Raw genomic sequence first — 25,822 nt, forward strand, 5'->3', positions numbered from 1 at the left:
TACTGAAGTTGAAACTCCAATATTTTGGCCACCTGATGTAAAGAACTGACTCATTGATAAAGACCCTAATGCTGGGAAAGATTGAAGTCAGGAGGAGAAGAGGATGACAGAGGATAAGATGTTTGGATGCCATCACTGATTGGATGGACACGAGATTGAGCAAGCTGAGGGAGTTGGTGATGGACAGGGGAGCCTGGTGTGTTGCAGTCCATGGGGTCGCAGAGTCAGACACTACTGCGCAACTGAACTGATAACTATATTTTGAGTATTTATGTTGTAATATAGCATAATAGGTTTCAAGAGTAAAAATGAATTTGATAGATGCACTCTTTCTCCCATTACATAATTTTTACCTTTCCTTATACTTTTTGTTTCTTCTTTGTCCCTGTAACTCATGTTCCTGTCATATATGTTCCTATCTGTACGGTAATCCACTGCTGCTACCTGCTGTGTAAATTGTATAGTGTATCTGTTACGGCTTCTAGTGATAGATATCAGGTTGTCTCCAACTCCCCGCTACCTCACATTGTGGTGAATTTCTTGTTACTGTTCTCTTTTATGACTTTGTAAAACATTTTTTTAAAGATATATTCCTAACAGCAGAATTGATAGAGCATAGGACATGTATAGATTTAAATTGAATAAATAGTGTGTGCTATTTATAACGGTTGTATAAAACTAATTTGCATTCAGCAGAGTGCAAGAGTATTTCTGTATCTCTGTATCCAAGAAACCCTTGGCGTCATCCAGATTCCTCATGTTTGATAGCCCAGAAGGTATATTTTGCTGTGCTGCTGTGCTGTGAGTCTCGCTGGGCTGCTGTGCTGCGCTAAGTCGCTTTATCATGTCTGACTCTTTGCTACCCCATGTAACCCACCAGACTTCTCTGTCCGTGGAATTTTCTGGGCAAGGATACTGGAGTAGGTTGCCAGGGGATTTTCTCCACCCAGGGATCGAACCCATGTCTCTTTTGTCTCCTGTATTGTAGGTGGATTGTTTACTATTAGAGCCACTGTTTTTCATATGTCCCTTGTATATTCTACATATTCCGTGTTGATTACATACAGTGCAGATAACTTCTTTCATTTTGTCATGTCTGTTAACTTTGTTTATGGTATCCACCATAAATAAAGGTACAGAACTCTTTGATGTTGTATTCAAACTCACTAATTTTTTTTGCTTTATGGTCTATACCTTAGTATACCAACTTTTGGTTTTACTAAGAAAAACAGTGGTCACCATTAACCGTCTGGGTCAAACAGACCTTTTTGCTATGTTTATATTTTGTTATTTTACTAATTTTCAGCAATAAGAAAAAAAATAATAGCAACTTTATTAGAAATTTTAATATGAATTTAAACATACTTAAAAATCTCTTTGTATCAAGTAAATCTTGGTGCACAAGCATTATAAAAGATGAAGGATATTGTTAAGCATCCTTTTAGTTTAAAAATGGCCCGGGTTCTATGTTGCAGAACATTGTATGATGAAGTCCTTCAGTTGAATGAATTAATGGATGAGAATAGCGTGTTTCCCTTTTTCCTCCCCTTAGAAATGTATTGTCCAGTTCCCTGATTCTTGAATTTGAGAAAATTCATCTAGGATATTGTCATTTGAAGACTCAGATTTTATTTATATGTTTACTGTCACCATCATCAGTTTCAGGTGCTGTTATCTCTTTACATTTATTTTCTGATTTGTGTCATAAATTATCATCTGTCATTTTCTTCTCTTGATCATCTTAAGTGGAAAATAAAAATTTCTTATTAGCTGGAGTCTATAAAAGCTAAAATCAGACTCCAAAGATAGTTTCTTAGTCATTTATATGTTTTTGAAAGATGATGCAGTACTTTGAGGTAAAGAAAATAACTGGAAGATTATAATTTATCTCACTATTGCATCATCCTTTTAGGCATTAAATCTGTATTGTTTTTCTACTATAGCAAATTATCACGAAGATGCTAAAAACAGTACACATTTATTATCTTATAATTCTATAGCATCAGAAGTCTGACATAAGTCTCACTGGGCTAAAATGAAGCTGTCTGTGTTGCTGCATGTCTTTCTGGGGGCTTGAAGGAGGATCAGTTCGCCATGCCTTTTCCAGCTGTGAGAGGCTGCCTGCATTCCTTGACTGGTGGTGTCCTTCCTCCATGTTCAGAGCCAGCAGTGTTGCATCTCTCTGACTCTTCTTTGACAATCACATGTAATGGACCATATCCTAGAAGGGCTCTTCACTTTTAATTGCTAATATGATAAGATTGGGCCCACCCTAATCTGGATAATCTGGTATAATTTCCCCATTTCAAAATTCTCATCCTTAATCACATCTGCAGAGTCCCTTTTGCCATATACAATAACATTCTGGTGTTTAGGGCATGGGCATCACTGGGGAGCCAATATTCTGCCTATCATATCAGCATTCTTCTGTTTTATTTTAGAGGCTTCTCTTTGTTTCATCATAGTTGAATAATTGATGAACAATGATAAGTAATGACTTCTTTTTATGATATAATAACAAAATATAGGAAAAATAAGATCAATAAGATCCCATAATGTATTTTGGATTTATGAAAGCTGGTGGACATCTGGTAATTAATTGCAAAGTAGAATGTGTTTTATTCTATTAAAAATAAGTTCCTATTTTTATTCTGTGGATGGTCTCCAAGAATAAAAGTCCTGAAATATTAATTATTACAAACTGACTTGAAAAAGAAGCCAGAAAGGTAAAGTTGGGTCCAGTGGACTCTGATGGTATTCTAAAAGTGAAATTCTTCTTCCCCACCCATGAGGCACAAATAGAATTCCTTCTGTTTTATAGTTTTATATTTATTCTTTAGCCCATTGAGGCCTCATCTTTATATAATATTGATAAAGATCAGGTTTTACTTTTCTCCACATACTAAACCAGTTTTCTCCACTTCTTAAATCATCCATATTTTCCCACTGATTTGTGATGCCACCTGTATCATATGTTAAATTGCCATGTGTGTATTCTGAGCTGTCTTTGAAATTTACCTTACATTCCAGTGGTCTTTCTGTGTTCTTCTGTCAGTATCACATAAAGAATATGATTGTGTTTTGGTATGTCTTGTTCCTGTGGTAAAGCAAGTCTCTCCTTTAATCTTCTTTTGTAAGATTGACTCAGTTATATATGGATCTTTATTCCCTCATGTAAAATTTGAGCATCTCTTTACTTGTTAGCACTTGGGAATTATTCCTCTTTAATAACTTATTTGTATCTTTTTCCTTTAAAGATCAAATGGAATTTTTGTCCTAAATGCAGATTGATTTTGGGTTATTGAAATGTTTATAAGATTAGGTTGTCTCATCTAAGTACATGAAATGTCTCTCCATTTGTTCAGTTCTCTCTGTAGAGTTCTACAGAAATTTTGGCTGTTTTTATGAATTTTTTGGGCTTATTTCTGGATACTTGAAAGTTTTTGTGGCTGAAGTATTTTTTATTATATTTTCTAGTTGGCTCTTGGTGACCTAGGAGGTTTTTTATTTTTATAGAGTGGTGTTGTATTTAGTAGTCTTACTTTGGTCTCTTTTATTGGTTATACTACTTTGTTGATTATTTAGATTTGTCCAAGAGAAATTGTTAGTTTCCCCAAATCACAGTTTTATTTCTTATACTTCATATATATATATGTGTGTGTGTGTGTGTGTGTGTATGTATATGTATATATATTCCTTATATTGGTCATGAGCTTCAGTACTATGTCTTGTCCTGTTCAAGAGGAATCATCTAAAGTTTCTCCATTAAGTGTAATGTTTGCTGTAGGTTATGTGTATATAACTATGACCACATAGCAGAAGAGCTTTTCCATTCCTGGTTAGTTAAGAAATTTCTGTTCATTTGTTTTAAAAATAGTAAGTGTAACAAATTTTTAAAAAAAAAATTGAACTTTGCATTTCTGGGATAAACCCAACTTGGTTATGATATACTATTTTAAAAATACTTTATTAGATTTAATACATGACTAGCTATTTTAGTTAGGATTTGTACATTTATGGTTATAAGAGAAATAGATACACAGACCTGAAGAGTAATATTTTAGTGAGTTTTGACAAATGTGTACACTTGTAGTAATCCACATTCCTTTTAAGATGTACAACATTTTCATCATACCACCTTGTCTGCTTTATAAAACAGTATCACACTAGCCCCATAAAGGGAACTATTTTTTTGCTATTTTGATTTTTTTCAACATTGTATATATGGTAGAAAATGTTCATGGGAAGATGAGTAGACGTTTACCTATAAAACTGTCTTGTCCTGGGGTTTGTTGTGAAGAGAGGTCTTTCACTATCATTTAAATTTCATTAATATTAATTAGTTTATTAATCTATTTCAGATCTTTTCAGACTTATTAGTGGATAGTTATAACACTTTAAAAAATCTCAATTCTTATTCATTTCTGTTTATTCTTTCAGATTCTCCTTTTCTGTTCATTCCTGCCAGAGCTCTAATTAAGTAACTGTTGCAAAGAATTGGTCTTAATCTGTTTCACTTTATTTTCCTCATTGATTTCTGTCATCATAATTTACTTGTTGGATTTGCTCTGTGGCTCTTCTTCCAGCTTTTGAGTTGAATGAGTTAGATTATTTTTATGATACATAATTAATACACAATAAAATTTACAGATTTTAAGTGACTTGTGCTGTAAGTTTTGTGAATGCATAAAATTGTGTAACCTCCACCACAATTAGGCTGTAAAATAGTTCTCAAAATATTCCCCCATGCCCTTTTGTACTCTGCCCTTTAGGTTGCCTCTGGCAACCACTGATTTGTTTACTGTTTTTATAGTTTTGCCTTTGCAAGCCTGTCATATAAATGGAGTCAGTATTGTAAATATGTAGCCTTAGATTCTGACTTCTTTTATCTTAGGAAAATGCATTCCTTTGAGATTCATCCATTGTTGTAATGTTATCAATAGTTAATTTTTATTGTTAAATAGTATTCTATTGTATAAAATAATGATTTATTGATATAGTTTTTTAAGTTTTTATTAAAATATAGTTGGTTTACAGTGTTGTGTTTCAGGTGTACAGCAAGGTGATTCCGTTATACATACATGTATGTTTTTCTTTATGTTCGTTTCCATTATAGATTATTACAAAATATTGAGTGTAGTTCCCTCTGCTATAGAGTAGGTCCTTGTTGGTTATCTGTTTTTTATATTGTAGCTTGTAAAAATATACCACAGTTTTTTTTTAATCCATTTCTACTAGGTAAAGAACATCTAGGTTATTTTAAGTATTTTAAGGATTACAAATACAGTTACAATAAACATTTGTATATTCACTCCTTAAGTGTAGCTATTTTGAGATCTTCTTTTGTTATAAAATTAAATTTTTTGCATTGCTTTTTGAAAATATAGTTTGTGTGGCATCAGTCCTGAAATGTGCCCTGTTTTATAAACATTTCATATCTAATAGCTTCTAATTGTATTTGTTCAGATCTTGGATATCTCCTTGTATTGTCAGCTTGAGCTGTCTTTTTTTGAGGGAGGTATTTTTAAATCTTTAATTGTGATTATTGAGGTATGCATTTCAGCTTGTTTATCAGTTTTGGCTTGATATATTTTGATGCTTCCTTTTTACATGCATATATCTTCTTTGGTTCTTTTCATGACTACATAATTATTTTTTAAAAAATATTTGTTTTTTTAGATCTTAGGAATACTGTCCTCAGCTTTGTTTTGTACTCATGTGTATATACGCATCTCTGTCATCTCTTTCAAGTATCATTGGTCTCAAATGTGAACAGACCTGTGGCTGATTCATGTTGCTGTTTGGTAGAAACTTAACACTGTAAAGCAGTTTTTCTTCAATTAAAAAAAAAAAAGATGAAAACTGTAAACAGACCTTTTCAAGGAACCTTACTTCATTTTAGTGGGGAATGGTACTTAGGAACCAAGCTAGGTATGCTTAATGTTATGTGGCAATCTCTTAAAAGAGTGTCAGCTAATGTAGGAAGAATATAGACTCAGAAAATCAACACAGTGTTTCCCAGTACTGATTAAGTTAAGGATCATCAATGCATGCTAAAACCATTTAGTAAAATGTTTTGGAGAACAGTGTTTTACAAGGATTCAAAGTTTCACTCTATTGTTGTTCAGTTGCCAAGTCATGTCACAACTCTCTGTGACCTCATGAACTGTAGCATACCAGGCTTCCCTGTCCTTCACTATTTCCCAGAGTTTGCTCAAACTCATGTTCATTGAATCATTGATGCCATCCAATCCAACCATCTTACCATCTGTCGCCCCTTTCTCTTGCCCTCAGTCTTTCACAGACTGAGGGACTTAGCCAGTGAATCATCTGTTCACATCAGGTGGTCAAAGTACTGGAGCTTCAGCATCAGTCCTTCCAGTGAATATTCAGGACTGATTTCCTTTAGGATTGACTGTTTTGATATTGCAGTCCAAGGGACTCTCAAGAGTCTTCTCCAGCACCAGTTCAAAAACATCAATTCTTTAGTACTCAGCCTTCTTTATGGTCCAACTCTCACGTTGTTACATGGCTACTGGAGAAACCATAGCTTTGACTATACGGACCTTTGTCTCTGCCTTTTAATACGCTGTCTAGGTTTGTCATTGCTTCTCTTCCCAGGAGCAAGCATCTTTTAATTTCATGACTGCAGTCACCATGTACAGTGAATTTAGAGCCCAAGAGAATAAAATCTGTCACTGTTTCCATTTTCTCCCATCTATTTGCCATGAAGTGATGCGACCTGATGCCATGATCTTCGTTTTTTGCATGTTGAATTTTAAGCCAGCCTTTTCACTCTGCTTGTTTCACCTTCATCAAGGGGCTCTTCAGTTCCTCTTCACTTTCTGCCATTAGAGTGGTATCATCTGCATATCTGAGGTTGTTGTTATTTCTTTTCTCAATCTTGATTCCAGCTTGATTCATCCAGCCTGGCATTTCACATGACGTACTCTGCATAGAAGTGAACTAAGCTGGAGAACAATATACAGCCTTGACTTGCTCCTCTCCCCAGTTTTGAACCAGCCCTTTGTTCCATGTCCAGTACTGACTGTTGCTTCTCGTCCTGCATACAGGTTTCTCAGGAGGCAAGTAAGATGGTCAGGTATTGCCATCTCTTTAAGAATTTTCCAGTTTGTTGTGATCCACACAGTCAAATGCTTTAGTGTAGTCAGTGAAGCATATGTTTTTCTGAAATTCCCTTGTTTTTCCTATGATCCATCAGATGTTGGCCGTTTGATCTCTGGTTCCTCTGCCTTTTCTAAATCCAGCTTGTACATCTGAAAGTTCTTGATTGACGTACTGCTGAAGCCTAGCTTGAAGGATTTTGATCACAGTCTTGCTAGCGTGTTAAATGAATGCAACTGTATGATAATTTGAGCATTCTTTGGTGTTATCTTTCTTTGGAACTGGAATGAAAACTGACCTTTTCCAGTCCTATGGTCACTGCTGAGTTTTCCAAATTTGCTAGCGTATTAAGTATAGCACTTTAACAGAATCACGTTTTAGGATTTGAAATAGCTCAACTGGAGTTCCATCACCTCCACTAGCTTTGTTCATAATAATGCTTCCTAAGGCCCACTTGACTTTACACTGTAGGATGTCTGGTTATAGGTGAGTGACCACACCATTGTGGTTATCTGGGTCATTAAGACCTTTTTTGTATAGTTCTTCTGTGTATTTTTGCCTGTTCTTCTTAATCTCTTCTGCTTCTGTTAGGTCCTTGCTGTTTCTGTCCTTCATTGTGCCCATCTTTGCAGGAAATGTTCCTTTGGTATCTCTTTTTCTTGAAGAAATCTCTAGTCTTTTCCATTCTGCTGTTTTTCTCTCTTTCTTTGAATTGTTTGCTTAAGGCGACTTTCTTATCTCCTTGCTATTCTTTGGAACTCAGCATTCAGTTGAGTATATCTTTCCCTTTCTCCTTTGCTTTTTTCCTTTCTTCGTTTCTCAGCTATTTGTAAGGCCTCCTCAGATAACCACTGTGCCTTCCTGCATTTCTTTTTCTTGGGGATGGTTTTGGTCACCACCTCCTGTGCAGTGTTACAAACCTCCATCCATAGTTCTTCCGGTGTTCTGTCTGCCAGATCTAATCCCTTGAATCTATTCGTCATCTCCACTGTAATCATACAGGATTTGATTTAGGTCATACCTGAATGGCCTAATGGTTTTTCCTACTTTCTTCAATGTGAGCCTGAATTTTGTATTAAGGAGCTGATGTTCTGAGCCCCAGTCTGCTCCAAGTCTTGTCTTTGCTGACTGTATAGAGCTTCTCTACCTTTGGCTGCAGAGAATATAATCAATCTGATTTCAGTATTGACCATCTGGTAATGTCCATGTGTAGAGTCGTCTCTTGTGTTGTTGGAAGAGGGTGTTTGCCATGACCAGTGTGTTTTCTTGGCAAAACTCTGTTAGCCTTTGCCCTGCTTCACTTTGTACTCCAAGGCAAACTTTCTCAGTACTCCAGGTATCTCTTGACTTCCTGCTTTTGCATTCCAGTCCCTTATCATGAAAAGAACATCTCTTTTGGGCATTGGTTCCAGAAGGTCTTGTAGGTCTTCATAGAATTGTCAGCTTCTTTGGCATTAGTGTTTGGGGCATAGACTTGGATTATTGTGATGTTGAATGGTTTGCCTTGGAAATAAACCGAGATCATTCTGTCGTTTTTGAGATTGCACTAAGTACTGCATTTTGGACTCTTTTGTTGGCTATGAGGCTACTCCATTCCTTCTAAGAGATTCTTGCCAACAGTAGTAGATATAATGGTCATCTAAATAAAATTTACCCATTTCCATCCTTTTTAGTTCACTGATTCCTAAAATGTTGATGCTCACTCTTGCCATCTCCTGTTTGACCACATCCAATTTACCTTGATTCATGGACCTAACATTCTAGGTACCTATGCAATATTGTTCTTTACAGCATCAGACTTTACTTTTACCACCAGTCACATCCACAGCTGGGGGTCCTTTCTGCTTTGGCCCAGCCTCTTTATTCTTTCTAGAGCTATTTCTCTAGTCTTTTCCAGTAGCATATTGGACACCTACCATCCTGAGGGGCTCATCTTTCTGTGTAATATCTTATGCCTTTTTATACTGTTCATGAGGTTCTCATTGCAAGAATACTGAAGTGGTTTTCCATTTCCTTCTCCACCCTATAGATTAGTTACTAATTATAAAAGAGCAAATGTGCCTTTAAAGTAGAGAGATGTGTTGGTTTCCACCCTAGTAAATAAAGTTAAGCTTTGCACTGGTCCTGTCACAGAGAGCTTGACATTATGTGCATCTTGAGGGTGATGTAATAGGAATAACACTCATCACCTCTAGTTTTCATTGCAGAAATGTTTGATTTGAATTCAGTCATGAGGAAATAGCCCTGGGGCATCCTGGTGGCCAGCGCCATGAAGAGCAAACAGAAGTGGAGGGACCGTTCTCGGTCAGATGAGACAAGAGAGATTTACTTACTCGCCAAACGCATTGTGTGACTCTAGATCCTGATTTCCTCCTGGATTGGGAGAAAAACAACTTTAAAGGGCATTTTTGAGACAACAGGGAAAATTTGAGTGTGGAGTGTATGTTGGATGATGATACCGCACTAGTGTTGGTTTTGTTGTTCTTTCGGGGATAAGCTTGTATTTTAAAATACTTACTTAAATTTAATAGTACAGGTAAAGATTAGAGAGGGCTTCCCTGGTGGGCTCAGTGGTGAAGAACCCGCCTGCCGTTGCAGGAGATGTGTGTTCGATGCCTGGGTTAGGAAGATCCCCTTGAGGAGAAAATGACAACCCACTCCAGTATTCTTACCTGGGATTTCCCATGGACAGAGGAGCCTGGCAGGCTACAGTCCATGGGGTATTGAAAGAGTCAGACACGGCTTAGCAAATAGACAATAACAAACAAAACCTTATAGGATGTCAGATAGTGGTGAGCAATGACCCTTACAGTGTATTTATTTGGATTGATTGTGATAATGTGCCTGTGAAATGCATTGTTAATAGTAGGCAGATTTTAATAATAGTTAACACCAGGAGTTTGTAATATGGAAATGAAACCATTTGAAGAATCAAATTTCTGTTAATGATCATGCTCTGAGAGAAGAAGAATGAAGGAGAAAGATAAGAAAATCATCTAGGAATACAGAATAGTTCAAGATTTGATTTTTCTATAGAGAAAACTAGGTTTATGTTTGCTGAAAGTAAGAAAGGAATAAGCAGAAGAGCAGAGATACTATACATAGAACTTTTACTATGATGGGGTATAAGAGGAGGAACAAAAAAACTTAGTCTAATAAATATGAGGAAGAAAGAGGAAACATTTTTACCTGCTTTTATGTAATATAGTAGAAGTAAAGCCAAGTGTATATTATGATAAAAAATGAGAATCTGTCTTTAGGCAATTGACAGGAAACATACCCCCAAAATGACAAAGATTGGAATTAACCGGAAAGAAAATATTTCAGATAATAATAAAAGACAGTAGAATCAAATACAAATTTGAGATCAGTATCTCCTCAACTTCAGACTCTTACGAAGACTTACCATCACAATTAAAATGAAATGCTTTTAGTAGATCATCTGATTTAGCTGTAGACTAACTACCCTATTTGACTAACTGTGCCGCTACTGCACTCACACTGGTTTATTTGCCAGTTGCCTCAAATGTACTTATCTAACTTCAGGTTTCTGCTCAAATGTCACCTCTTTACATAGGCATTCTATGATGCTCTGTGTATGGTATTCCTGTACCACTCTCCCTTTCTCCACTTAATTTTTAAGAAGTACTTACTGGTTTCTTACATGTTACTAAATACTTACATGTTTGTTTATTGTCTGTTTCCCTTCTTGTAGTGTAAACTTCATGAGTACTTGAATCTAAGTCTTTTTCTATTATATCCCTAGCATCTACGACAATAGTAAGGCCCTAAATAATTATTTTTGAATGTGTGAAAGTGTTAGTCGCTTAGTTGTGTCTGATTCTTTGCCATGCCATGAGCTGTAGCCTATCAGGCTCCTCTGTCTATGGAATTCTCCAGGCAAGAATAGTGGAGTGGGTAGCCATTCCCTTCTTCAGGGGATCTTCCTGACCCAGGTCACCTGCATTTCAGGCAGATTCTTTACAATCTGAACCAACAGGGTATCCCTTTGAATGCATGAATGAGTATCAGATGAAATAGTCTTGAAAAGCCTGAATGGAACAAAGGTAGACACTATTTAAGGATTGTGCTGTGCTGTGCTTAATCGCTTAGTTGTGTCTGACTCTGTGACTCCATGGACTGTAGCCCGCCAGGCTCCTCTGTCCATGGGGATTCTCCAGGCAAGAATATTAGAGTGGGTTGCCATGCCCTCCTCCAGGGTATCTTGCTAACCCAGGGATCAAACCCAGGTCTCCCAAATTGCAGGCGGATTCTTTACTGTCTGAGCCACCAGGAAGAAAGATATGACAGTTATGAACTTTTATATATCAGACAGTTCCAAAAGTACATGTTGAATTTTTTTAAAGTAGAGCTATATTGAGGGGTTTTAATAAAGTTCTTTTGGATTATGTTAAAAAATATATAAAAGAGCAAGGCCATAGGATTTGTACAATATGATCATACACACAATAATCAGTACTCTTCATTCAAAGATTCTGTTATTACAAATTCACATACTTGCTAAAATTTATTTGTAACTTCAAAACCAAAACTTCCATTGCTTTTCCTGGTTATTCAAGGGCCTGCATATATGCAGAGTGGTGAAAGTTTTGAGTCACCTGAGGCTAAACAAAGTGACACTCTGCCTATATTTTAAGCTCTTACACTATAAGCAAGTTATTCTTCTCTCAGTTTACTTGATGCCATATTTCTCCACATTTTTGTGCTTTTTATTGGTAGTTTTCCTGTTTAAAATAGCCCCTCAGAGTTGTAGCAAAGTGTTGTGTAGTGTTCTAAGCACAAGAAGACCGTGATGTGCCTTAGGGAGAAAATATGCTTGTTAGATTAGCTTCATTCAGGCATGAGTTATAGTGTTGTTTGCCATGCAGTCAATGTGACAGTATATATTAAATAAGGTGTCTAAGCAGAAGCACACTTTTATATAAAACAAGGTTATGTATTGATTGGTTGGTGAAATTGTGATGAGAACCTTTCAGGAACCTAATCTTGTAGTTCTCTTAGCATCAGTAATTTATCATTTGCTAATTCAGTGTTCATCGCTGATAACAAACACTAGAAGAGAGAGAATTTATATTCTGTCATATGCTACTTCTTTTTTCTTAATCCCAATATTGCGTCACCTGTTTATTTTACTTGCCCCAGATCCTTGTGGCATGAGTTTGTGGCTCTGTTGCAGGATTATAGGTAGAAAGTAAAGGTACATATTGTAAATTATACTGATGTGAAGTTACAGTGTATCTATCATTTTGGGATAAAGAGCCAATGTAAAGATTTGTTTTCTTATATTACATAGTAAGGAATTACACACAATTTAAAGAATAAGAAAGTTGATTATTTAAAGTATCATTGAAGATACTTTGGAAGTAAAAATTTATCAGGAAGCAGGAGAAGCTGTGATGCCAGTGAGCTAAACTCTTCATCTTTCATGGCAAGGTCCATAAAGAATTATTGAAATGTAGTATTATACTGTATAGTGGAATACTCCGCACCTGTTTGAAAGTAAGTAGCAAAGGAAAACAGGAATGAAGCTATCTACGTGTTGATTTGGAGTTTTTCCAATGTGTATTAACAGAAAAGAAAGCAATACAGGATAATTACCTCTTGAGTAAGAAGGGAGAAATCAATGAACATATATTTATTTGTTAGTGTAGATATAAAGCCTTAGAAATATGATAAGGAATGAAGTAGCTTGCATTGCCTGTTGAAAATTTGAATTGAAAACAGCTTTTTTAAAAAGTGGTTGCCTCAAGGTCAGTTCAGTTCGGTTTAGTCGCTTAGTCATGACTGCAGCACGCCAGGCCTCCATGTCCATCACCAGTGCCCAGAGTTTACTCAAACTCATGTCCGTTGAGTTGGTGATGCCATCCAACCATCTCATGCTGTCATCCTCTTCTCCTCCCGCCTTCAATCTTTCCCAGCATCAGGGTCTTTTTAAATGAATCAGTTCTTCACATCAGGTGGCCAAAGTATTGGAGTTTCAGCTTCAGCATCAGTCCTTCCAATGAATATTCATGACTGATTTCCTTTAGGATGGACTGGTTGGATCTCCTTGCAGATCTCAAGTCTTCTCCAACACCGCAATTCAAAAGCATCAATTCTTGGCGCTCAGCTTTCTTTATAGTCCAGCTTTCACATCCATACCTGACTCCTGGAAAAACCGTAGCTTTGATGAGATGGACCTGTGTTGACAAAGTCATGTCTCTGCTTTTTAATATGCTGTTTAGGTTGGTCATAACTTCCAAGGAGTAAGCATCTTTTAATTTCATGGCTGTAGTCACCATCTGTAGTCATTTTGGAGCCCCCCAAAATAAAGTCTGTCACTGTTTCCATTGTTTGCCTATCTATTTGCCATGAAGTGATGGGACTGGATGCCATGATCTTAGTTTTCTGAATGTAGAATTTTAAGCCAACTTTTTTACTCTCCTCTTCACTTTCATTGAGAGGCTCTTGAGTTCTTCACTTTCTGCCATGAGGGTGATGTCATCTGCATATCTGAGGTTATTGATATTTCTCCCGGCAATCTTGATTCCAGCTTGTGCTTCATCCAGCCCAGCATTTCTCATGATGTACTCTGCATATAAGGTAAATAAGCAGGGTGATAATATACAGCCTTGATGTACTCTTTTCCCCATTTGGAACCACTCCATTGTTCCATGTCCAGTTCTAACTGTTGCTTCTTGACCTGCATACAGATTTCTCAGGAGGCAGGTCAGGTGATCTGGAATCCGCATCTCTTTAAGAATTTTCCACAGTTTGTGGTGATCCACACAATCAAAGGCTTTCGTGTTGTCAATAAAGCAGAAGTAGATGTTTTTCTGGAACACTCTTGCTTTTTTGATGATCTGGCGGATACTGGCAATTTGATCTCTGGTTCCTCTGCCTTTTCTAAATCCAGCTTGAGCATCTGGAAGTTCATGGTTCATGTACTGTTGAAGCCTGGCTTGGAGAATTTTGAGCATTACTTTGCTAGCTTGTGAGATGAGTGCAATTGTGCAGTAGTTTGAACATTCTTTGGCATTGCCTTTCTTTGGGATTGGAATGAGAACTGACCTTTTCCAGTCCTGTGGCCACTGCTGAGTTTTCCAAATTTGCTGGCATATTGAGTGCAGCATCATCACAGCATCTTTTAGGATTTGAAATAGCTCAACTGGAATTCCATCACCTCCACTAGCTTTGTTCGTAGTGATGCTTCCTAAGGCCCACTTGACTTCGCATTCCATGACGTCTGGCTCTAGGTGAGTGATCACACCATCATGATTATCTGGGTCATGAAGATCTTTTTTGTATAGTTCTTCTGCGTATTCTTGCCACCTTTTCTTAATATCTTTTGCTTCCGTTAGGTTCATACCATTTCCGTCCTTTATTGAGCCCATCTCTGCATGAAAAGTTCCCTTGGTACCTCTAATTTTCCTGAAGAGAGCTCTAGTCTTTCCCATATTATTGTTTACCTCTATTTCTTTGCATTGATCACTGAGGAAAGCTTTCTAATCTTTCCTTGCTATTCTTTGGAATTCTGCATTCAAATGGGCATATCTTTCCTTTTCCCCTCAGTAGAGTAGGACTGATCCGGGAGGGAAAAATTTACATTTCTGTAATGTGTTACTTGTATGTTTTAAAAACTATCTCGTGAATATTTGCAAAAATTTTTTTCAGCTTTGAAGGCTTGAAAAGTCTGTGAGTTTGTGCTTGCATGTGTGCTTACTGTATATCTGAATGTATAAATGATTACATAATCATTTATATATTTTGTTAAGCTCTCACCCCCACACTCTTTTCCTTAATAACTTGAAACTTTTGTATTGCAATATAATTCATACACTGTAAAATTGACTCTTTGAAAGTGGATTGTTCAGTGGTATCTAGTATATCACATGGTTGTTCAGCCATCACCACTAATACCAGAATATTTTTATCACCCTCATAGGAAACCCTATAAACATTTACAGCAACTCCTCATTTTCCTGCTTTCTTCCCCTGCCCTGTGTCCCCTGGCAACCACTTGTCTACTTTCTGTCTCTGTGGATTTGCCTCTTCTGAATGTTTCATATAAGTGGAGTCAGTCATACAGAACATTGCGTTTTGTGTCTGTGGCAGGTTTTCTCACCTTGTTGAATATTTTCAAGGTTCATCAATATTGTAGTATGTATTAGTACTCATTTCTTTTTATTACCAGATGTTTCATTATATTGATGTGTTTCACATTTTATATATCCATTCACAGTTGGTGGACATTTAGGTTGTTTATATTTCTTACAGGAATAATGCTGCTGTGAACATTCTGATACAAGTTTTTGTGTAGACATGTGTTTTCAGTTCTCTTAGGTATATACCAAGGAATGTAATTACAGCATGGTGATATTGACAGGGGAGAGAAAATAGACGAGTGGAACAGAATAGGGTCCAGTAGCAGAGCCATTCATATACATTAACTTAATATATGACAAAGGTGACTTTGCAGTGCAGTGGGGAAAGTGAGGTCTTTTATAAGATAATAGATAATGCTGGATCAATTGAATACCCACATGAAAAAAAATGACTCAGATCACCACTCCTTGCCATCATAGAAAAATCAATTGCAAGTGACTTGTAGATCTGAATATGAAAAATAAAAACAGTAAAGCTTCAATAAGAATAATGACGGATTCACAAATGGGTCACAAAAGGCTATAGTCGTAAAGGAAATCATTTGATAAATGCAGCCATGTTCAAATGATACCAATATATGAGTGAAAGGGAAAATCATAGAGGATTCATACCCAGAATATGTAAAGAATTCCTACAGCTTAAGAAGGAAAAAGACATACAAGGGTCAGAGCTTTAAAAGCCTGTAAGGAAAATTAGATGAAGCATGCCCCATTTTTTTAATCCTACATTCATTCTTCATAGAGGTAATATTTCTCACCTATAGCTTTTTATTATACTATATATGTTTTACTTTGTATGTTTATATTTCTCAATAAGATTATTACAGTTCTTTGTGGGTTTTTCAGTTTTTTTGATATTGACTTCCTTTTATAAACGATGAGGTGTAACACTTATATTATCCAACCCTCAAGCTTCCACAACCGTATCCTAATTTAGATATATTTTAGTTTTTGGTTAGATCATTATTTCATTGTTTATATTATGACTGTAAATTTTATTCACAGCTGTGAGATTCCATGATTATGTTTCTGTTAATACTGTTGTACAACTTTTTGTTTTTCCTAGAGTTGACTTATATCTTTAGTTCATCAGTATTCATGTAAGCTTCCATATAATCTCTAGCAGATACGTATTAATCTTTTTTCAAATATGTTTATTTACCTGTTTTCTTCTTATTTTTCTGTCGGCATGGCCTCTGACCCATAGTTCAGTAGGTAAGGAATCTGCCTGCAGTGCAGGAGACCCAGGTTCGATCCCTGGGTCAGGAACATCCCCTGGAGAAGGAAATGGCAACCCACTCCAGTATCCTTGCCTGGAAAATCTCATGGACACAGGAGCCTGGTGTGCTGCAGTTCATGGTGTCGCAAAGAGTCGGGGACAACTGAGCAACTAACATTTACTTACTTACAGCCTCTAAAATCTAGGCTAGTTACTCTCTGTGTCTTCTGTGTGCCTCTCATCCTGGAATCCCTCTTATTTATCTTCATGGGAATTCATTCTGTGTCTGTCCCGTGTTTGAGCCCCTGTTTCTTAAATGCCCTATTTTCCTCATTCTTGGTTTATTCTTTTGTTTGTTGAAGCAGATAAATGGGTAGTCAGATGTATGAGACCTTGCGTATTGTCCTCTTCCCACTGAGCTATTAGTTTGGGTGTAGGATTCTAGGATGGAAATCATTTTAACAGAGTTTTGAAGGCATTGTTCCATTGCTTTCTAGCTTCCCGTGTTACTCCTGAGCACTCCAGTGCTCTTCTTATTCCTGATCTATGTAGATGTTCCTGTTTATTCTTCTCTATAAGCTTCACATCCTTGGCATTTAAATTCATTATAATGTGTGTTGGTAGAGATTTTCCTTGAACCAGTGTGCTTGATTCAGAAGTGTGTCCTTCCAATCCAGAAACTAATGTTTAACAGTTCTTTAAAAGTTTCTTCAATTATTTCTTTGATAATTTTACCTCATTAATCTTTCTTTTTTCAGGAACTCTTATTTGGAACAGTGCCTCTTGGATAGATTCTCTAGTTTTCTTTTTTCTTTGACTTTTTTCTCTTCCTGGGAAGGTTTCTTCAGCTTTATCTTTGAATTCATCCAGTTTATTTTCTGTGTGTTTCTGCTATCATGTTTTTAATTTCCAGGAGTGGTTTTTTGTTTTTTGTTTTTTGTTTTTTTTTTGCGGCGGGGTGGGGGAGTGGGGGTGGGTGGGCGTTCACTCTCTCCTTTTTTTAATTTAAAAATTGTTTATTTATTTATTTGACTTTGACCACACTGTGCAGCATGTAGGACCTTAGACTCCAACCAGGGATGAAACTTGCTCCCCATGCAGTGGAGGTGTGGCGTATTAACTGCTGGACAGCCAGGGAGAGTCCTTTTGGGTTGTTCTTAAAATGTTTCATTTTCGTAGTTTGCTGTTACTAGGGTATTAGTGAAAGTTTTATTTTTGTTTGAAGTTTTTTTTTCTGCTTCCTGGGTTGTCTTTTTCCCGTGGGTTAAAAAAATTTTTTTTGTTTATATTTTTCAGATATCTGGTGATAACGGGGCCTTCTTCATATCTATACATTAGGCACTGGAACACTTAGTAGAAGTGTTGTTTGAGTAGGCAGGATTTGCTTCAGTAGGATGACTTGACTGGGTCATTTTTCTGAGAGATGTTTGATTCTTGGTCTCCGTAAGTCTTGTCTCTTAAACGATGGTTTGTTTTCCTAGAGAGAAATTCTGTAATCTTCAGCCTGAAGAGTTTAAGTTTGGCTGCCACCTTTCTAGTTTAGCACAGAAAGTGCTGAGTGTCTTTATTTAGTGTGTAGCTGTGCACTTAAGGCCTCTCTTTCCTCATCTGTGCCTTATGTGTCTCAGTCCAGGGTTCTCTTGGCTTACATTTTCAGAGGTGAAGTCTGACCTCCAATACCTATTGTGACAAGCTAGCTGTCAGTCATATCCTTTTTTGTTCTAATGAATGTAATGTGTTATCTTTCTCTGGCTGCTTTCAAGATTTTATTTTTTTTAATTGTAAGTTTTTTATTGAGGTAAAAGTGATGTGTAAGATTTCATGTAGATTAGATCACATGTATACAATATAATGATTCCATATTTGTGTGTTACAAAGTGATCACCACATGATGTTAACATCACACCATACATGGTTACAATTGTTTTCCTTGTGATGAGGGTTTTTAAGATTTAGTTTCTTAGCAGCTTTCAAATATGCAAATACAGTATTATTAACTACTGTTGCCATGCTGTACATTATATCCTCAAGACTTATTTGTTTTATAAGTGGAAGTTTGTACCTTTTGACCCCATTTATCCATTTCTCCCCCATCCCCCACTTGTCTCTGGCAACCACCAATCTCTTCTCTATATCTTTGAGCTTGGGTTTTTTAATTTTTATTGTTTTTTAAGATTCCACACATAAGCGAAATCAGAAGGTATTTGTCTTTCTCTGACATATTTCACCTAGCATAGTGTCTTCAGGTTCTAAGTTGCCACAAATGGAAAGATTTCCCTTTTTCTTAATGGCTGAATAGTGTTCTTATATACATATACACACACACACACACACTCACCACATTTTCCTTATCCATTCATCAATTGATAGACAACTTAGGTTGCTTCCATGTCTTGTCTACTGTAAATAATGCTACAGTGAACATTGAGGTGCAGATATAATTTTGAGTTACTATTTTTATTTTCTTCAAATAAACATCCAGAAATGGAATTCCTGAAACATACGGTAGTTCTTGGCAAGGATATGGAGGCTCTCCAGGTGGATCAGTGGTAAAAAAATCTGCATGCTAATACAGGAGACGTGGGTTCTATCCCTGGGTCAGGAAGATCCCCTGAAGGAGGAAATGACAACCCACTTGAGTATTTCTCCCTGGAGAATCTCATGGACAGAGAAGCCTGGTAGGCTACAGTCCATGGGGTCACAAAGAGTAGGACATGACTGAGTGTGGACACATGCACATGGTAGTTTTATAATTTTTTGAGGAAACCCCACACTGTTTTCCCTAGTGGCTGCACCAATTTACATTCCAACCAGCAGTGTAGGAAAGTTCTCTTGTCTCCACATCCTCACCAACACTTGTTATTTCTTGTCTTTTTGATAATGGCCACCCTAATAGGTATGAGGTGATACCTCACTGTGGTAAGATTTTTTCCTTTGGTTTTCAGCAGTTTGACCGTGATGTACCTAGGCATGATTTTCTTTGTACTTATCTTGCTTGGGATCATCAGTGTGTAAATTTATGTCTTTCACCAGTGTTTAGAATTTCCTGCATGTTTCTTCAAAAAAACTTTTTTTGTTCTTTTCTCTCCTTCTGTGACTCCAAATTCATATGTTAGACTACTTAATAGTGTTTAGCAGATAACTGCTTTTCATTATTTTTCTCTATTTCTTAGTTGGACTAATTTTTGATCTGTCTTCAATACTTTATCCATTCTCTGTTAAACCCATACTGTGAATTTTTATTTTAGAAAGTGAATTTTTCAGTTTGGTATTTCCATTTGGCTCTTTTTGACATTTTTATTTCTCTCCTGAAATTTCCAGTTTGTTCATTTAGTTACAAGTTTATTTTACCTTCTTGTCTTGAGCATGCTTACAGGTGGCTGCTTTAAGATCTTTGTCTGCTAATTTTAATATCTGGGTTACCTTGTGGTTGGCCTCTATTGATTGTCTTTTCTCTTGAGTATGGGTGTCATTTTCTTGTTTCTTCATATGCTTAGAAATTTTGTATTATATCCTGCATACTGTAATGATACATTGTAGTTACTCTGGGATTTAGTGTGTTTTTATGGAGAGTGTTAGTATTTTGGTTATTATTTGTATTTGCAAGCAGTTAACTTGGCTGAACTGAAATCTAAACTGTGTCTTCCTGAAGAGGATGGCAGCCGATGTCTCTCTGTTCATTTGTTTTAATCTTACTGGATGCTTAGAATCTGTTCCACTCTTGCATAGGTCAGTGACCAGCCAGAGACATGCGTACAGTTCTTGGTGGTTCTCTCTCTCTTTGTGGTTCTTTATTTTCCAGTATGTATGCTCTCACTTTGCAGTTAACTGTGGCAGCTTCAAACTCCCAATTTTCAAACCAGTAAGACTGCATCTTTTGATTCAAATTTCAGCTGCTCTGTGCAGCTCAATCTAGGGGTCTTCTCAGGCAAAAGCTGTAGAAATAGGAAGCCCATCCAGTTCTGTTTCTTCCTTCCAAATATTGTCTTCTAACCAGATTCTGCTTGTTTTTGATTGCTCAAGTGCCTTTAGGTAGTTGTTTTATATACTTTTTTTCTGGAATTTATTGTTGTCTGTGTGACTGTTGTTCTGATAAGAGATATTGGGTTATTACTGACGGCAGGGTCTGTGGAGTGTATATTTTTTTTGAAAGGTAAAAATCTCATGTTTTAAAAATAATTAATTTATGTATTTAACTATTTACTCCTTTCTGTATTTCACACACAGCAGTCTCGACAATGTGTATGCTATCACAGTGACCACAGAGATGATTGAAAATAGTGTAAAATTTTTTGCTTGGGCTTTCCATGAATTTCCATACCATAGTTTTTTTAAAATTTTGCATACATTTAGCCGTTAAATTTTATACTCTATTCCATGTACTTATCTAATCTGTGTCAGCAAGAATGTTATTGCTTGCCATCATGGGAGCAGTGTTTCCCAATTTTTGGCATTTTGATAAGTTTCTGTGTCTTCCATGTGATGAAACATCAATTGTACCAAATATAAGATACTTTATTCATAGTTTTTTCCTTGAATATCTGAAATATGTTGCTCTGTTTTCTTCTGACATAAGTAAAAGTGTTGCCTTTGGAATATCAGATGTTGGCCTTCTGGGCTGAATTCTTAAGTGTACGTGGTGCTCCTTCAGTCAGTAGTTTCAGATTTTGGTTTTTGTTTTCAAAAAAGTTTTTTCAAATTATAGTCTTTACTAATTTGTTTTCTTGTGGTGGTGGTCTTTAAAGACTTCTGTTACTGGAATGTTGGATCCTTATTACTTTCTTTAAGTGATTGCTTTCTCTTACCCTTTTAATCTCTTCAGTTTGTTTGATTCCAAAACTCTTCCTCCTTTTTACCTTCTTGTTCTCTTAAAGCATTATGTGTTGTATATATTTTCTCTTGGGTTCGTTCAGGTTTAATCTTCATTTTTGAAATTTTTTTTTTTCAATTTCTGATACTTTCCTGAATTCCGTTACCTTCTTAGTTTTTTGACATCTGATTTGTGTTATTCTTTCATGTCTTGAGTCATTTTTCTAGCTCATTTTGAAATGGTTGGTTATAAATTCATCTATTTAGTGGGCATATTTTCCTGGTATGCTTTTATTATCAGAATGTAATTCTGTCTTATGCTTTTTTCCCCCTTATAATTTCATGTGATTGATTTACATCATTTTCTGTTGCTTCCTTTTTTGTGGTTTAGGGTGGCATTTCTTTTTTTTTTTTTTCCATTTTATTAGTTGGAGGCTAATTACTTTACAGTATTGTAGTGGTTTTTGCCATACATTGATATGAATTAGCCATAGATTTACATGTATTCCCCATCCCGATCCCCCCTCCTGCCTCCCTCTCCATCCCATCCCTCTGGGTCTTCCCAGTGCATCAGCCCTGAGCACTTGTCTCATGCATCCAACCTGGGCTGGTGATCTGTTTCACTCTTGATAGTATACTCATTTCAATGCTGTTCTCTGCTGTGGTACATATACACTATGGAATATTACTCTTCCATTAAAAAGAATTCATTTGAATCAATTCTAATGAGATGGATGAAACTGGAGCCCATTATACAGAGTGAAGTAAGTCAGAAAGATGAAGACCAATACAGTATACTAATGCATATATATGGAATTTTAAAAGATGGTAACGATAACCCTATATGCAAAACAGAAAAAGAGACACAGATGTACAGAACAGACTTTTGGACTCTGGGAGAAGGCGAGGGTGGGATGTTCGGAGAGAATAGGGTGGCATTTCTTACAGAGCTCCCTCTGCTGTTGTTTTTGGGAACTCTTCAGAAGTGTGGCATTTGCTTTCTAAGATTTCTAAGGCTTTGCTCTCTTCCCCACTATTCTCATTTCTTTATATTCATTATAGTCAATGCACTCAATTTTGATTCCATGCTCAGTAGTTTACACTCATTGTGATGTTGTTAGTGAGAGGTCAGTTTAAATAGAGTCCATAGAGGCTAACTGCCCCAACCTCAGACTTCAGGTAGATGCAGAAATCCTTCCAGTTAGAGCTGGTTGGGGAGTCTCTCTTCTCAGATGGGTCAGACACTGTGTTTCCTTCTGCTGCTTCTCATACAGTGCAGCTTCTGTTGGCGATTTGTTCCCATGTACTATTTTAGGGAAATTTATGGAGATTCCTTGTCACCCGGTTTTGTTGTAAATGTGGGTTTGGGTGTTTAAGGATGCTCAGAAACATTGCCATTGGTTCCATTGTCCCTGAATCTTTCTAATTTATCATTCTTTAATTTCTGTTTATGGTGTTGCCTGTTTCTAATTTGATAATCTTGTCTTAATTAGATTATAAATTCCTCTAAATAGTGCTTGAATCTTAGTTGAAGTGTTGTTTTATATTAAAAATAGCCTTTACAGCATAGCCCTGGACATATATGCAATATGTCATATCAGTCATCAGTTGGAAATTTGTCAGTCTAGTGTAATTATAGGCTAATTTGCAACCTTGTAATGGTAGGATTAATAGTTACTCTTACAGATTGAAGGGAAACATACAGATATCAGCTGGCCTACCTGTCCATGAGGTTCATTCATGTGTCCTCTTTGGCATATATGCTCTAGTCTGGTCTAAACATTCCTGCAAGACATTGATCTAATGTACTAATATTTCCAAAAAGTCCACAAAATAATAAGCATCATAGAAACATATAGTAACATAGAAAATGTTATCTGACAGAGTGATAGCTCATTACTGTCACAGTCCCTGAATATTGTAAAAGAAATTTAGAAACTCTTCAGTGAAGCAGTTAAAATGGTCAAGTTAATATAAGATTCTTTTAAAAGACTAATCCCAAACAAAGAGAAACTGAAGATTGACCAGTTTGTTTATATGAAGAGGCAAAGGGGTAAGGATGAGATATGATAGAATTTAATAAGATTGTGATGGGAATTAAGGAACACAAATAATACTTTTAGTTAAAGGAAGCATTAGGTTAGTTTTTATTGGGAAGTAATTCTAAGGCCCTTTTTATCCTAATAACATCTCACTTCTTTTGCTCCTGAATCTGATAATCTAAAAAATCAACTAAAAAGTCAGTTCCTGAAACACAACAGAACCTGATTTGATAAAACATTCTAAACTATATTGTTACGACGTTGGTGTTTATTTTTTTTTAATGTTTCTTATTTTTACTTCATTTGTCTTCCTTATTTAAAGGAATTATATTTTTAATTATAAAGATAGATTATTTACTTTGTAATATGTTCCATTTCTAATTTTTACCTTTAAAAATTCTTTCACAGGCCTCAACAAATAATGAAAGCTCTAATCACAGTTTTGGAAGCTTGGGATCTTTGAGTGACAAAGAATCAGAGGTAAGTAACTTCATTTTAAAAATGTCGCTATTAAAGGAAAAATTGGAATCACCTTTTTTAAAACTAATTTTTTTCCTTCTTTAATACTTGTGCTAAATGTTAATCTTTGTTTTTTGTAGGAGCATTTTATCCTGGTTTAGAAGCATAGCATTAGACTGAAGACTATTTGACATTAGAAAGAAAATGTAATTTCTTTGGTTATGTAGATGAACGTTTATATTAATGGTATAGATGTTCTTAAGTTGTTAGACATTCTAAGAGATGAACATGATTTTTGTAATATGTTGTTTCTTCACCGTTTTCTACTATTTCTTGTTATACTTCCCTCTTAGTTTGGTCCTGAATAAAGGTTTGTTAAACTTTATGAGATACAGATACACATTTTTTTGTTTTCTTTTTGAAATTTCTTGTGGGATTTCATGCTGTTGGTTTTCACTTTACATGCTTAAAAATATCTGAAAAATTCCTTCCTTTCCTACCCACTTACTCTTCCCACTAAGAAAATACATGGAATTTTATAAGTAGGTATTTGGATCCATGGTATAGTTCACGTTGAGCATGATGTTCTTGATGGCATTTTAAAAAATATTTAGACAGGAGGTTCTTTGGGTATTAGCATTCATTTGTTGATGCTACAACTTCACTTTTTGCAAATAAAAGTCTGTAATACTTCCTCTTCTCAGATTACAGAGTTCTGTCACTTACTTTTCAACATTTGTGTGTGTGTGTATGTATATTTCCCCTGTCAGTGTTAACTTATTTCTGTTCGATCCATTTTTAGTCTTTTTTCTGCTTGGTTTAGTGTAGATTTATCACCATGATAATAATACCAATAGGTCATTAGCACCCAGTTACTCTTAGCCATTTAGTATGGTGTTCAGTGGAAGGAGAATATTAACAGCGGCATCTTTTTAAGCCCTGTTTTATTGAAAGCATCTAGGAGTCTCTAGGTAGACAGTTTTGTGGAGTTCTGTGCAGGCACCCTGACACTCCAAAGGAGTGTGGCATAGGGCTCTCACTCATCAGGCTTTCCCTTCCACAGAGACAACTGGCAGGCAGCTGAAAGGACTGTGCAAGTGACGGGACTTTATCTGCAGTAGGTTCCCTTGAGGTAAGCGTTAGTAGCCCCTGTAGCACCAGATTATCACAGTTTAGTTGTTTTTTTTTTTTTTCCAAATTAATACACACTGAGTCCTGAAAAATTGTAGGTTTAGATCTTGTCAAATACATTTTTTCAAAAACTATATCAAGAATGTTTTCTTGAATTTTGGAACATTTCTTGATATTTCCACAGGTTTGGGTCTCTGTAGTAATTTCACATGCCTCCTTTTTCATAGAGTTTTATGTTATGAAGGGTAATAAAATAATTTTAGGTATTTCTCTTTTATGTTCACTAGACCTGGTGTTTTTGATAGTTTTTTTTTTTTTTTTTTTTTAAATAGAAAAACAGGAAAAGTTAGATCACCTGTAATGGTTATATAGTTCTGTCTTCTTTTTGGGTACCCATATTCCCAATATAAGCTGTAGATGCAATATTTGAATTCTTCCAAAAGAATCAGTTTGAAAGAAAATAACCACCTCCTGTCAAAGAATTCTAAGGCTCACTTTTGGCTGTATTTTTACATTAAAAAAAGTTTTTTTAAGACCTTAATCGTATTTGTACTGAAATACAATTTGGGTAACTGTTGGATGTACTTGGCTTTCTTTTGACATTTGGGGTCACAGTAGAAAATTTTCAAAATCTTTTGACTTTTGCTGTTTTGTGTTCAGCATCTGGAATTTTTACAAAATAATGATTAAGTGGCATAATATTTTGGAAATGACTACAGATTATATGTTTTCCTTAAAATTTGAAGAAGGAAATTTGGGGGCAGGGGTTTGTCTTTTAAGAAGTGATTTGTCTGGAAGATTTTGCTTCACTATGAGATGGCTCAATTAATGATTTCCCTTGGGGTAATACTTCATATACATCACAGTACAGA

At 36.0% G+C, this 25,822-nt stretch overlaps 1 protein-coding gene across 1 annotated transcript in view; it reads left to right on the forward strand.

The window, feature by feature from the left end:
- TLK1 (tousled like kinase 1) overlaps positions 1-25,822 on the forward strand; it is a 164,901-nt gene that overhangs the window by 56,176 nt on the left and 82,903 nt on the right. Inside the window, exon 3 of the mRNA XM_061135624.1 lies at positions 23,769-23,840. Within this exon, the coding sequence (XP_060991607.1) occupies positions 23,769-23,840 (72 nt within the window). The remainder of the gene's footprint in view (positions 1-23,768; positions 23,841-25,822) is intronic.

This window comes from Dama dama, chromosome 33, assembly GCF_033118175.1.
Source record: "Dama dama isolate Ldn47 chromosome 33, ASM3311817v1, whole genome shotgun sequence".
Taxonomy (NCBI): Eukaryota; Metazoa; Chordata; class Mammalia; order Artiodactyla; family Cervidae; genus Dama; species Dama dama.